Here is a 13,914-nt window from a genome sequence, read left to right as displayed (position 1 = left end):
GAGTGGAATGCTGCGCGTGTGCGAGCTGTACGTCAGGATCCAGCCTACCGGGAAAGCCGAGTCCGAGCGGCGCCGTGCTCGGCTAGGTTCGCGGTGTCTCAAGCCTTGCGCGGCCGAGTGCAAGCTTTCGCCTTTTTTGATTGGGGGAAAGTGTACGGAGCATACACATACATGAGCTAAGGTAGGCAGCTGCTGCCTCGAAGAAGACTTCTTACCGAAAAGTTAGTTCCAGCAACACTACGTGTGCGAGGATACTCATCCTTACCATGTTTTAGATGCGAAGCATCTTATGGCGGAGTTCAAACAGGTGGTGTGTGGCGTGACCACCTTTACTGCACATGCGCAAACCCACTCCACACACCACCACTCCTCGACCCCCTCTCCGCTAACCCTCCCCTCCACTCCCCCTCTCCGCCTTCCTTCTTTCCATTTGCCCTCTCCCTTCTCACTTTCCCTCTCCCCTCCTACTCTGAAACGCGGGCTCGACATGCCGAAACGCTGCTTCGCATCGCCTCATGGTCCCTTTTAGCTCTCATGGTCCCCTTTAGATGGTGTGATTTTTTTTGAAGCGCGCTTATCTTTGGAGCTTCGCAGCCTAACCTTCTTCTACGAGTCTCTCAAAGAAATTAGTAGTAGTGTTCAGTTTCCTTCAGACTTGACTTCCCAGTTGAGACTTTCAAGCTACCACCAAGGATGCAGGTCAGCAAGATCTACACTTTCCACGTCTTACGTCTCACTGAAAGTTCTAGTTAAGGGTAACTAAATGTACAGGGTATGCCGGTCTGCACTCGAACCTTTAGACAGGGTCTTTAGAAATGCGTTGCCACCACGGCTGTGGATAGCTTGGCAAGGTGGCTGTAACGCTTACGTCTTGCCGCCTCACTTTGCCTGACAAGCGCTGAAGTGCCACCAAAAAAGATGTTTTGTTGCTGTCAAATGAAATTATGACAAATTTTGTGACATGAACAGTCTGTACAAGAATGTGAAGTAGTATTTCTAGTGCTTCTCCTGAGCTCATCTTTGGTATATGCTAGAATAGACGGGTAAATATAGGAAATTAGCTATAAACGTGCACAGGCCTAGAAACTTGAGTTCGGGTTTTAAAAACGCGATCTCCATTGTTATAGTTTAAAAATCATTTCTGAGTTTCGGTCAAATAAAAGTTGTTCAGGCTTCCTCTTAGGCCTGTAGTGCCTCCCTTTGCATAGACCTGTATTAAATAGCCACGTACGCGGCTTCATGCAAAAAAAAATATTACTACAATAAAAATGACGTAGAGGTTACGTGTAGTGACGTCTTGTCCCCACTTGCAACCAACGTGGTACGGTGGTTACGGTGCTCCGCTGCTGCGCCGGAAGTCGCGGGTTAGATTTCCGGCCACGACGGTGGCATTGCGATGGAGGTGAAATTACAGAGGTCCGTGCTTGCAGGTGATGACGCTGTTTAGAGAGCCCCAGATGTTCGAAATTTTGGGGGCCTTTCACTACGGCTTGCCTTATGATGATATTGTGGTTTCGGCACGAAGATCTCCAGATAATACTGTTAAGTCTTGTCCGTCCCTGCCCCCCCCCCCCCTAACAGATAAAAGAAAGTGCTTCGCATTCACTTCAGAAGGCCAAGTCCTTGGTCTACGATCTGCACTCACCGTGACTTCAAAAAATGGCCTCTTCTGCACAAGATATCGCGGTGGCAATTTTAAAATGAAAATCTGTAAGTAACGACTGCTTTTATGACATGATTCGAAAGAAGTTTGTTAGGAAATACGTGGCCCCGACTGAATACATCACGAGCGCAGGATTCATCATGGAATTGGGTGGATTTCGTGCCGCAGTGCAATTCGATAAAACGAAAACGCTTACGCACGCAAGCGCGAAGCATTCTCACGCGCCTCAGAATTGAAGGCTCCAATGATATCTCAAATCTGCTATTGGTGTAGAGCAGTACAAAAAGCGTAATACGAGGGTTGTTCCATAAGACGATGTCTGAATGGCCGAAACATTTATTTGTGAAAATTACTCAACACACTTGTCGCCTCCGACGAATTCTCCACTGCGCGCAGTGTACTTGTATTGGCGTTTCTGCCATTCCTAAAAAACCTGAGTGAAGCTATTTATGAGTAAACCCAGAGGTCCGTTTTTGCCTCGGGGGTACAAAAAAAAAAAAACTCACAGGGGGTCAGGTGAGACCTACAGGATGAGTGAGCAATGGTTGAGATCATTTTGCGAGAGAGAAATTGGACCACAGAGTTCGCATCGTGAGCCCTTGCGTCATGGCAGTGAATGTTCCAATTTTCCACAAGTTCGGGCCTTTTTCGCGAGATGTATACTCTCCGAGTGTATGCAAAACACTTCTTTAGTACACTGCCTCCACTGTCTGGCCTGTAAGAACTCAATGGGTACACAACATTTTCTTGCAGTCGAAAAATGTGACCACGGCTATCGTGTTGTCCAATCTTTCCGCTTTAGTTTTCATTGGTCAAAGTTTGGAGGCTACGACATGCTAACTATTCATTGGATGCGTATTGCTGCTGCCGCAGTGGAGCGAGTGATCGGGAGGATTTTAATGGCTTCACATCGTTTTCGAATTACGCGAAGAGCTGACGCTGCGAGGGCACAGTAAATGGCACCACACCCAGTCTCAATCTTTATTGAACAACTCTCGTATTATTCCTGTGTGATGTAAGCACTTCCCGAGAAGTTCCACTATTTTATTTCAGTAGACTCATTGCGCATGTTGGCAGACATCTAGGAAAACCTAGTAGCACGACTACAAAAACAAAAACGCTCGAAAACAGAAGAAAGCGAAAAGTTCGTCGCTCTGTACTGCTTTCTTCGCATGGGGTTGTTTTCCTGCTCGTACAGCAATGTAACCTTATGTGTACCCCGTAACGCCGCATTACAGTCGACTGTGTACACAAAGGCTTGATTATTCGAGGCTAAACAAGCCTCTCCGCTTAGAGGATTCCGTGCTCTGTGATATCGGTTCCTCTGCATATGCCCCACACCTTCAAACGGAAAGAAAAGCGACGGACCAGTCTGCAAAAAAAAAAAAAGTATCTCTCGCTTATGTATTCCCTTAAGATGACTCCAAGGCTAAGTCCATCGTTTCCTTCTCACTCGGTTAAATTTGGGCGAGTTTCCATACAAAAACAATTCAGCGAAATATTTATACAGTAAATCAGTGAAGTTATAACTCGTAAAATTGCTTCCTTGCACAAATATACCCTACATGTTCAGAAATCAAAGTGAGCAAGATGTGCTCTTCGTTTTGATGCGAAACTGAGTTTTTTTTCAAAACAGCAGTGCGAGCAAGAAGGTAACTCTAGGGGTGTGCGAATCGTGAAATTTCATCTCGAATCGAATAGTGGCCAAAAATAACGAATGTCGAATCGAGTTGTATATTTACACGAAATGTGTACCGCCAGTTACGGCAAGACAAAGGAAAAATCAGGGACGCTACGGCGAGCTCGCAGCTTCATTACGCGCTTGTTCGGGAGTGGCTTTTCTTTCAGCTTTTATGGGCGCGCAAGAATGTGGATAGAAGAGCCGCCATTCCAGTCAGCAGCGCCACTGTTAACCTCCTAAAGGCTAATAGAGGGGGGTAGGTAGCTAGTTTTCTTTCCCTATGGTCGAGCAGAAGGCTCATCTGACAACGGTAATGTTGTGCTTCATCGCCGATGGGTGCTCCGCAGCCAAACTTTTCCAGGTGCCCTTTCACAGCAGCGTTTTACAGCGAAAGCTGTTATGAGATCATTTCACCGGCCGTTTTTGGCGCCGTAGTTGTCCGCCGCCGCCGCCGGTGTCCGTAACCAGTATCGCTCGAAATAAGAAAAAAAAACGAAATAAGAAAAAATTTTCAGGATGGAACGAGGTTCGAACCTGCGCCCTCTGCGTGGGAGCCCAGTATTCAACCTCTGAGCCATGCCGGTGCTTGAAACTGCTTTGCAAAAAGGTCCTATACAGGCTTCATGTCGGGAAAGAACCACACTAGCATATGCAATATAGCGTGGTTGAAGAGTAAAATAAGCACCGAGCGTACGTCGCACAACGCGAATTCTGTAACCAGTCGTCATACAATGCGAATTGCGCAACGAGAAGGTTGTTGAATGCTTCCAACCCATTACAAAGGGCTCTGCCATAATTCTTCATCGTCATCAGGCACAGCATCAACAAAGTGCGCATAATGCCTTACATGCGTTTAGCAGTTAACAATGCTGTCCGTAGAATGACGAAAAATGGCACAGTGCCTGCTACCCTACTTCTCAAAAATTACAATGATTTATAGCGTAGTGGGTTCCTCGGAAGTGCACTTTTATTGGTTGCCAAGGAAGCCCATAAGCGCATGATCCATTTCCTCGGGGTCTCAGTAAAGTTCTTCGCCACCCCCCCCCCCCCCGTCTCTCTCCCACGTCAACGGATATTATACAGCATGACGGGAGAGGGAAATAGCGACCGGGCGTCACCCAATGCAAATTACATAACTGGTGGCCCGTTTAAAGATTCCAACCCATTACAAAGGGCTGAGTCATATTTCTTCGTCGTCATCAGTCGTCGCGTCAACAAAGTGAAGATAATGCCTTACAGACGTGTAGCTGGTGCCTCGCTTCTCCGCAGAATGACGAATAATGGCTTAGTAGGGGCTTCCCAACTGCAGAAAAATTGTGATTTATGGCTTAGTGGGTACCTTTCTAGCGTACTTGTACTGTCGCCCCAACAGAGCTTACAACGGGCTCTGGAAACGCCGCTCTTCCAGCTTTCGCTATGACTGTGCTGCGGTTTCAGCGCAGGCCTGGCGTTTTTTCAGGCGCCCGTTCACAGCAGAAACGATGGGAGTTTCTGTAGTAGTGGTGCGGTGCAGCAGTGGCGACTGCCCAGCGTGAACAAATTTAACACGCAAAGCCAATCACCGAGGATTTCGCAGGCCAATGCCACGTCGTTTTGCGGCGCTTGCGGCATATGCGACCGACCTACGCATGAAGTCCGTGTCTTCATTTCGGGAGCGAAGTTGTAAAGGACTTGACAGTTTTCCTATGTGTTTTGCTATGTGCGGAAATGACAATCACTTTAAGATCAACATGCGCTCGTTTTTGAACCAGGATATCAGTTAAAGTTTAACGAACGGTGAAGTTACCTTTAGCTTTAGCCACCCTACACTAACCAAGTTGCACCATTCGCCTTTGTTGCGTTTTAGACATTCGTCCTGTCGAATTATGCGAAAGTCGAATCGAATTATTCGATTAGGAACTATTCGATTCGAATTCGAAACTCGAATATTCGCACACCCTTTAAAACTCAGTTTAAAATGTAGATTCCACAAACTTGTGACGCTCTCAGTATGACTTAGGCATTTTATTCCGGTAACGCCAAAACAACGGAACAACATAAACAATGTATTAGACATCCCCTATATTAGCCGTAACAACTTCACATAAAAACGAAATTCAATCGTATTTACAATCACGTTTCTGTTTTGATTCGGAACATAAAAAGCTCACCGTGGGCTTTAAAGGCTAACAACTCCTGATGATTACAGGGTATTATGAACATGTTGAAATGTTGCAACGGGATCAAATATATTCAGAAATTTGCGTAAAAATGAACACCGCAATTACAATTATATATGTGCACCAAATCTAGGTGCATCGAAAGGTGCTTGAAAAAGTAGCTAATCGTACACCGACATGAAAGCGACAGAACACTGGTGGGAAACGTAATGGAATTAAATACTTTCTGCGCACAAAGATAGCGCGGAGCCGCCGATTATTAAATTACTGCAAATAAGAAAGTAGAGGCACAGTGCAAGTTATTGAAGTGCGACACTAATTTGTGGAAATTCTTATATTTAGCTAATATCCAATGGTCCAAGAGTCAAGGCGGTTGCTGTACAGGGAGGTTTCGATAGGCGACGAGCTTGTTAATATTAGTGAACAGTCACGGATTTCAATCAGACTTGCCTTAAGAGCAGAAATTATACATCAAAGAAAAAACTTGGGTTCGCCAAATACCGAGTCACAATTTCACGTCGACTCTTTTTGCCGGCTGCAGTAGAAGCAGTAGCACCAGTTCAAATGCTGTAGGAACAGGATTTTCTCCGGGAATCTCACGGGCTGGCAACGTCGCCGAGGCTGAGGTAGCGGCAAACGTGGGCCAGGCATTCGGGGTCAAGGATGTCGATCGTTTTTTCGTTCATTCTCCTTTGAGTGTGAGGATAGCAGTCGATCTTACTCTTGACGATGCCCGTGTAGAAGATGTAGTTGGCGGCCAGACGTGCTCGTGCCTCGCTGATGAGGAGGTCCGATTCGTCATCTCCAACGTGGTAGTATTTGGACAGCGTCGACTTCAAGGAGGCCGAGTACCGAAGGGTGTCGAAGGCCCGCGCTTCGGTCATGCCCTTGGCACCGTGGACATATCGGATGGCTTGGGTGACAAGCATCTGCAGAGGAGGTGAAACGCATTTATTAAGGGGAAAGCCTTAGATGCCTCCTGAAACGAAAAAACTGACCGACGTCTCGCGTCAGCGTACCCCGTCGGCAGCGGGGTACGCTGGCGCAATAAAATTATCTCGTGATGACGTCCCCATATGAGGCCGTCATGACGTTACAGATCCCCAAAATGGGTGGCGCCATCTGGTGTCATCGTTGACTTGTCAAAGGTGGGCCAATCCCAGAGGCAGCGCAAAACAAGGCGATTTGCAGGAAACACACTGCCTCCGATCCTGGAGGCATTGCAAAAACACAGTTGCAGAAAGCTTTCGGAGGGAGGCGCAAAGAAGGTTTTCGCCTTCGCATTAACTCATACGGATGCTTCAGAAACGTTTCGAGTTTCGAACAGATGCAGACACTCACGCAAGAGATCAGAACCACACGAACGCCGAGCACAATGCGATGCTACGATGCGATAAACACTCCTTTTTAGTCAGCTAAACTCTACAAACGCTCGTAAGCTGTTAGTTTGCTATAGCTGCACGCACGGCTCCTTGGTCGTTACTCTTACGTGTTTTTTTTAAACACGAAAGTTTCACGCCGGGCTTCACCGACTTACTTCCGTGACAGAAACAAGTCACTGAAATACAAATGACAAAGAAAAACTCCTTCGTCACTAAACTAAAAGAAAGTTTTGTTTTCGATGACCTTGGAGTCGAACCCGTAATCTGTCCACGACAATAGGTACCGGGCACTCTACCAACTCGCTATGGGCACAAGTGCTTAAACCTTGGATACGCTATGTACACAATTGTGTACACCATTGGGTTTTGCTATTTGTATCGACTAGGAATAAAGAAAGAGCGAGCTACGTTGAGCTTTGAATGAATTGGACTCCTTATCATAAGTTTGTCTTCATTTAACTTCATTTTACAGTGCACTGTTGCATATGATCACTTTGCTGAATTCACCAGCATATTCGACGAGTCGTTCTATGTGCCGCTTCCCGCGACCCACGTCAAAAGTATAAATTTTCTTTGCTCAACATGGTTATAGCCTAAAATGAATTTGCACTATATTTCTAGCCTGAGATTTCATTCTATTTATGGAAAAACAGAGCATGAATAGCTTGAGAATAAAGATATATTTAATTACAAAGCCATTACGCATGATTACTATAACACGTAAACCAATTACGACATTATTTTTGTTGCAATGTAATATCGAGTGCCTCAAAATAACATTGCATCGATTTGACGCATTTACAGACAGTTCTTCATAGTTGGCGTCTTAAAGTGTCAAAGGGCTTCTAAACCACCTGCGATATTTTTTTAAACATTTCAAGTAAACATTCGGATCGTGTTGAGAATGCTGTCGCGATCAACAATGCCACTCGTGGCAGGGCTACGAGCCTCGGGTACGCCACAAATTCAAGGAAACGACTCCTTCTCTCCGGGCCTCTCCGGCTTTCCGGGTCACGTGCGCGACGTCAACATAATAATATCTGGGGGTTAACGTGCCAAAACCACGATATGATTATGAGAAACGCCGTAGTGGAAGGCTCCGGAAATTTTGACCACCTGGGGCTTTTTAAAACGTGCACCTAAATCTACGCACACGGGCCTCAAACATTTTCGCCTCCATCTAAAATGCAGCCGCCGCAGCCGAAATTCGATCCAGCGATCTTCACCACTCGAGCGCGTCAACATGTATCTGTGATGGTATTGGCATTGGAGTGAATCATTGGGGGGGGGGGGGGGGTTAGGGGTGTCCCGATTCCCCTTCTGTTCAGGCTGCATGGGGGGACTCCCCTGCAGATTTGCCCCCTTGAGATGCATCTTTCAAGCATCATACAATAATTTCTTGACATTTAAGGATAGTGCGCTCTCTGTAAACACAACTCGGAAATCTGAAGCCCTTCCAATGAGCACAAACCATGTACAAATGGTGAAGCTGCTTGTCGTTTCAAGAGACACTGTACATTACGAGCTTTCTGAAATGCTGCGCGATATTTCCGACGTGCCGCAAATGCTTATTATGGAGGGCTTTGAAATGCGAAGTAAATAAATAATGGTAGACAATCGTGTATTATTAATGACTCAAACTTTTTTGAAGCCATTTCCAATGAAGTGTAAATGCAATTGCTCGTCTATGCTTGCTCGTCTATATTTGCTCGTCCATGTGAGGCCGTGGATCCTGCGTCAAAAGAAAGCGGGCTTGCTTTTGTAGCTGTCGGTTGACGGAGTTTTAGGCAGCCGTCGCAGAGCGCAGGCCCGCGCTTGTGTGTTCCCTTTCATAAAGGACGACAGTGTACTCAATACTCCTGTCTGGCGGCAAGAGGTAGTATACCGGCCAAACTGGCCAGTGTTTAAGCCAGCGGCTGAAGGAGCACGCAGACAGCGTCTCTTCATTTTTCAGGCTCTGGCTGCGTTCCCGACTTGCAGCGTTGTGCTTTGGTCAGATGTCATCGGCACCAGCTGATACGCGACATTCATAAGGCCTCAGAAGTGGCTAGGCTAGGCAGCGTGTGTGTCAGTAGACCTTCGATTGTTTTATATCAGAAAGAAATTGATTTTCCTCAGCATGTTTGTACACGTGATGACCATGGCGGGCTGTCGTGATGATGATGTATGGCTGCATTTCTTTTTACTATTTTTATCGTTCCCTCTTTTTGTTATATACTACGCAAGTACGTAATGCGCAATTGTGACAAATAAACGGAGTAAATCAACGCTGCCGTCTGTGTCCTTTTTACTGGCCTTGTGACTTTGCGCTGTGGTCATGTCAAGCAGAACAGGAAGAAACTAAGTGGACAGGATAGTACCTCATAACTGACGTTTGTGGGAAAGATTCGAAGAGAGGGGAGCGGGCGCGCATGCGTCTTCACAAACTAAGGTCATATGTAGCACACTGAAAAGTTTCCGATATTCCATCACTTCGCCAAATTGCACAGTTCTTTATAAGTCAGCCTGACTGACGCACAAGGCTGATAGTGCGCGTATTTCGCCAGCCTTGACAATATCTCACGAGTTACTCGCTCCATTTTGTAACAATTTTTGCACTGTGAAATAGAGCTATGGTAAGAGCCTAGCCATAGAATAAAATCCAAGCCAAGTCAGGACGAGCTAGGTGCCCATCAGCTCTGCTGTGACCCACCTTTGCACGATGTAGTGCTAGCTGCGCTAATATTTTGTGTGTAGCTCAACATTTTCACTAGTATAACCCCTTTAAAGTTCGCAGCCAACCTCTCAGAGTCGCAATGGTCGCATGTTCAAGCTACGGTGAAGGTCAGAGGAGGCATGTTCCTTGTATATTATGAAGGAAAAAAGCGAGAAGAATCACTTTTTCAACAACCGATAACAATAGCTACTTATGTTTACAAGTAATCTGCCTTCCCTTTGCATCACGCGGAACATTTTAGCGACGGCGCATTGTCAAGTACAAAATCTCGGATAGATATCACGTGTGCTTAGATGAAGGTACGAAGTTCACCAAAGGTCGTCTAGGCAACCCGAATACCGACGTTTTATTTAGTTGTTGCAAGGAGTCGTACACGTGCTTTTTCTCACCTGTACTGCAAGTGAAACGGGTATGCCTGCAACACAACGCGGAGGGGGGGGGTTGTTATCTAGTAAATTAACGTTGAAAGAAGGGAAGTTTTACTGTTTAAACAGCGGCCTTTCCTCGCAAATCCCTCCAACGCCCTCTCCGGAGGACGGCGCGCTTTGTGACGCCGCGCCCACCGCCTTTCTGGCGCCGCCAGCTTTGTAGTCCGTTACAAACTTTGCAGTTACTACCATACCTTAACACGTATATAGTAAATATTGTGACAAGCACTACCTCAAAGTTAGTAAGCAGCAATATTTTTAAGAGAGTGTGACGTGGTAGTGACATCGTAATGACGGCATAAATTTTGTTGATCTCTGACGCCACGACGGTGTCATATGGTGACGCAATCAAGCCGTAATCTCTGATCACGTGACATTTGGCATTGTTCGTGGTGACGATGACGCCACTGGCGGTCACTTTTGGCGTTTCGTGAGGCACCTAAGGCTTTCGCCTTAAAACAGGATGCGCTAGTCAGTGGCTGTAACATGGGAGCTAATGTGTCACTTACGAAAATTACTCAACGTAGCCAACAAAAGAACATTTGTGGAAGAGCCAAAGAGACTGCCTTCACGATTAGTAAACGTACGCAAAATCTGAAAAGGGATCCTCACCATGTTGCGCCTGATGGCCTCTTTTATCTGATAGCTGCTGGCGCGGCTGACGTCCGCCATACCGACAGAGAGGTTGATGATGAAGTGGTTGGCCAGGATGGCCTCCCCAAGTCGGTTGCGGATGTCCTTCAGCTGGTGCCAATTGCTGGGACCGCTATACTGGAGCTGTACAGACAGACTCGTGATGGTCCTGTTCGTTCGAACCATTTGGGCCAGCGCTTCGATGGCCTTGCTACCGAAGACGATGTGGGAGAGGGTCAACTTTTGAATGCTCCTGTTGTCTCGCAGGCCGAGAAACACGCGGACTACGTATTTCTCGGCTAGCGGGAGGCGGAGACTCAGGGTTCTGTGAGGATTGTAAAAAAGAAAAAGAAAGGGAACAGCGAGTGTTGAACGGTTCGGAGATTGCGCTAAAACATCCACGTTTGTATTCATACCCAGATACAAATATTCACGTACACACCCATTACATATATCGAGTAACGAAAACAGACATCTCAACAAAAAAATCGTTTTCTTTGTAAGAACCGGTCTTCTGGCGTCCATATGACTGGCGCTTCAAGTGTGCGTATTGTCATAACTTCAGAAAGACTGCGCAACGAAAAAAAATCACAGCATATCCACGTGGTGAATGATGATGAGTGGGGTGAAGCCAACTCGTGCTGCAGCACTACGATAGCATTGGCGCGAGCGTGGTCCTTCATAGAAGATATTGTAGCGCGCGTTCTGGTATGCAGTAGAAGAAGAAGACGACGACAACGACGTTGACGAGTGACAACACGCACGAGAGTCTCACTCGTCAAGGTCGTCTTCTAATGCATACCAGAACGCGCGCTTCTCACGAGCTAGAGGTGGCCCCAACCATAGGAAACTCTATGGCCCCAACTAGGTGGTTACAAACCGGTGACAGAGCAAGGACAGACCCACGGCTTTATGAGCTTCGCCCCTAAAAACAAGGACGAGAAAGAAGACACACCCTGGGTGTGTGTGTGTGTCTTCTGTGTGGGTGGGCTGGGTGCGTCTTCTTTGTCGTCCGCGTTTTTTCGTTGTGCAGTCGCTCTCAATTTATGAATTTCCAGCTTGCCCAAAATGCTGCTCTCGTGAGCGCAATGGCGTACAATACGCGGAGTGTCGTGGCCAGACTCATCGACAATGGGACAAAATGCCTTGTTATGTGCCTACAAAAACTACCATATCCTCACTTTTCTAGACCTTTAAAACGATGTTGCCGCTCATCCGAATTTAATCTGGTGAAGCCCGGTCCTCTGGAAGCAAAGTGAATAAACGGTTTGTTTTGTTTTAACAACGAAGCTGCTTAAGGTGTCGCTAACTTGTGCTCCGTCGTAAAAACACTATCATTATCATGAACCGGCACGCGCGCTCTTAATTCTCTTTGCAGCGAAGCTGTGAGCTATCGGCAACTTGTGCTCCGTCGTGAAAAACTCCTCAGGTGAGTATGCACCACAGGAATGGGGCAAGCCCCACTACCGTGTACAGCAGGTGCGATTGTGAAAAAAAAACAACAAGCACGTGAAGATGAGAAAGAAAGAGAAACAGAAAAATAAATGGAATAATCGCCTAAAAAGATAGAAAGTGAGAAAGACAGAAATGATCAGACACGACGAACAGAGAGAAAGAAAATGAAAAAGAAAGAAAGAAAAAATTTAGAGAGGCAAGGAAGGCCAACCAGCTTCGCTCTTCTTTCAGGCTTGGCACGACTAGGGCGATGCTGACATAATTGTTTGCATACATATATGGATACACCCATAGATATAATATACATACGGTATATATATATATATATATATATATATATATAAGTTGCATGCGCGTCGAAAACGTTCCTGTGGATCCAATGGTTTTCAAACGTTCGGAATAGCGGACGAGCGTACAAAAATTTTCCGTACGGTTGTCCTTGCAAATTATGTCAGCTGGAGCGAAAATTACTCTCAGTGAAGGGGCGATTCAAATCGTGATAGCTATTCCCGTGTCACAGTTTCGTGACTAAGCTTGTTCCATTCAACGATCGTTCGGGTAAGAACAAGCAGTTCACTCGTAATAAATGGTGTCGCGTCTGTTGAGCGTTTCTGCCTGGCAGCGTGAGAAGGCGAGACGTGTCGATGTTGTGGCGAGCTTTAGGTAACAAAAAAAATGTTACTCTACACATTTTCTGTCAATTACAAAAGATAGGCTGCTATAAAATAGGCGGTGAGTGAAAAAAAAATATTGAGACGGCTATCCGAATTCCGTGCAATTAAAGACTTTTTACCCTGAGATATACACCGGCGATACATGCCAGCTATGTAAGTCTGCTAGAGCCACCCTTCAACACATGTTGTGGGGATGTCCAAAGTATCAAGATCACATGGCAGTCCCCCGGAGGATCTACGGGCGCGGTAGTCGACCGCGCTGCTCAGTTCAGAACTGACGGAGCAACTTTGGGCCGTCCAGCGAGCCATGGAGGCAGCGTGGGAGCAACAGCTCCAAGCGGCCATCTAGGCGGCCCCAAGCCCGGGCCTTCCATTTGCCGGATCTTAAATAAAGTTATTTTACGGCTTAGGTGCGTAATCGTAGTCAAAACATTCGACGTGCACATATTTAGTAGACTTAAGAGGGCTTTATATTCACCTTTATTGTTATGTATTTCGAGAGTTCCTTTTGTACAACGATTTATTTATATGACCTCCAGTAAACCTGAATTCCTTGGTACATGTACACAGGCTGTTATGGTATACAGGGTTTTAATAGCTGATGTGATCAACAACGGCAAATGCAGCAAGTACCAGAATCTGAGTGTATACGCAAACCATTTATTGAAAAGATTTTTCTCAACTTCCGATATACATACTTTCATTGTCTTCCCCTAAAAGATACTGGCAACCAAGAAAATTTGCAACAGGTGCTAGCGCATACAAGAAAAATAAAAATCTTCAGCATGGTAAGAAGCCCATTGGCTCGCCATCTCTATCACATCTCGTGGGAATGCCTAAACCGACCACCAACTTTACATGCCTTTTAGGCCAGTACAACCTATCTAATACTTTCGAGCAATGGGAGGCCCAGCTCGCCAGTTCTGACCCGGAGGTACAGCTTGCGCTTCTGGGTCACGTCAGGCAGGCAGCAGTCGCCAGTGGAGCCCTGGACTTGTGGCCGCACCCATCGAGCTCATGACCCCTTATCCCAACCCATATGAATACTACTACTACTACTACTGTCGTCTGCACATAATGTTGTACTAGAGTAGGTGTTGATTTTGTGAGGCCGTTCGTAGAT

At 46.3% G+C, this 13,914-nt stretch overlaps 1 protein-coding gene across 1 annotated transcript; it reads right to left on the bottom strand.

The window, feature by feature from the left end:
* Positions 1-5,406: 5,406 nt before the first annotated feature.
* Positions 5,407-10,972, bottom strand: LOC119407011 (uncharacterized). Its single transcript, XM_037673833.2, has 2 exons — positions 10,642-10,972; positions 5,407-6,432 (listed from the first exon to the last, which is right to left on the bottom strand). The coding sequence occupies exons 1-2, from the start codon at positions 10,846-10,848 to the stop codon at positions 6,100-6,102; spliced, it is 540 nt and encodes a 179-aa protein (XP_037529761.1). The 5' UTR covers positions 10,849-10,972; the 3' UTR covers positions 5,407-6,099.
* Positions 10,973-13,914: the final 2,942 nt, after the last annotated feature.

This window comes from Rhipicephalus sanguineus, chromosome 10 (assembly GCF_013339695.2).
Source record: "Rhipicephalus sanguineus isolate Rsan-2018 chromosome 10, BIME_Rsan_1.4, whole genome shotgun sequence".
NCBI classification, from domain to species: domain Eukaryota; kingdom Metazoa; phylum Arthropoda; class Arachnida; order Ixodida; family Ixodidae; genus Rhipicephalus; species Rhipicephalus sanguineus.
This window is presented reverse-complemented; position numbering and strand designations above follow the sequence as displayed.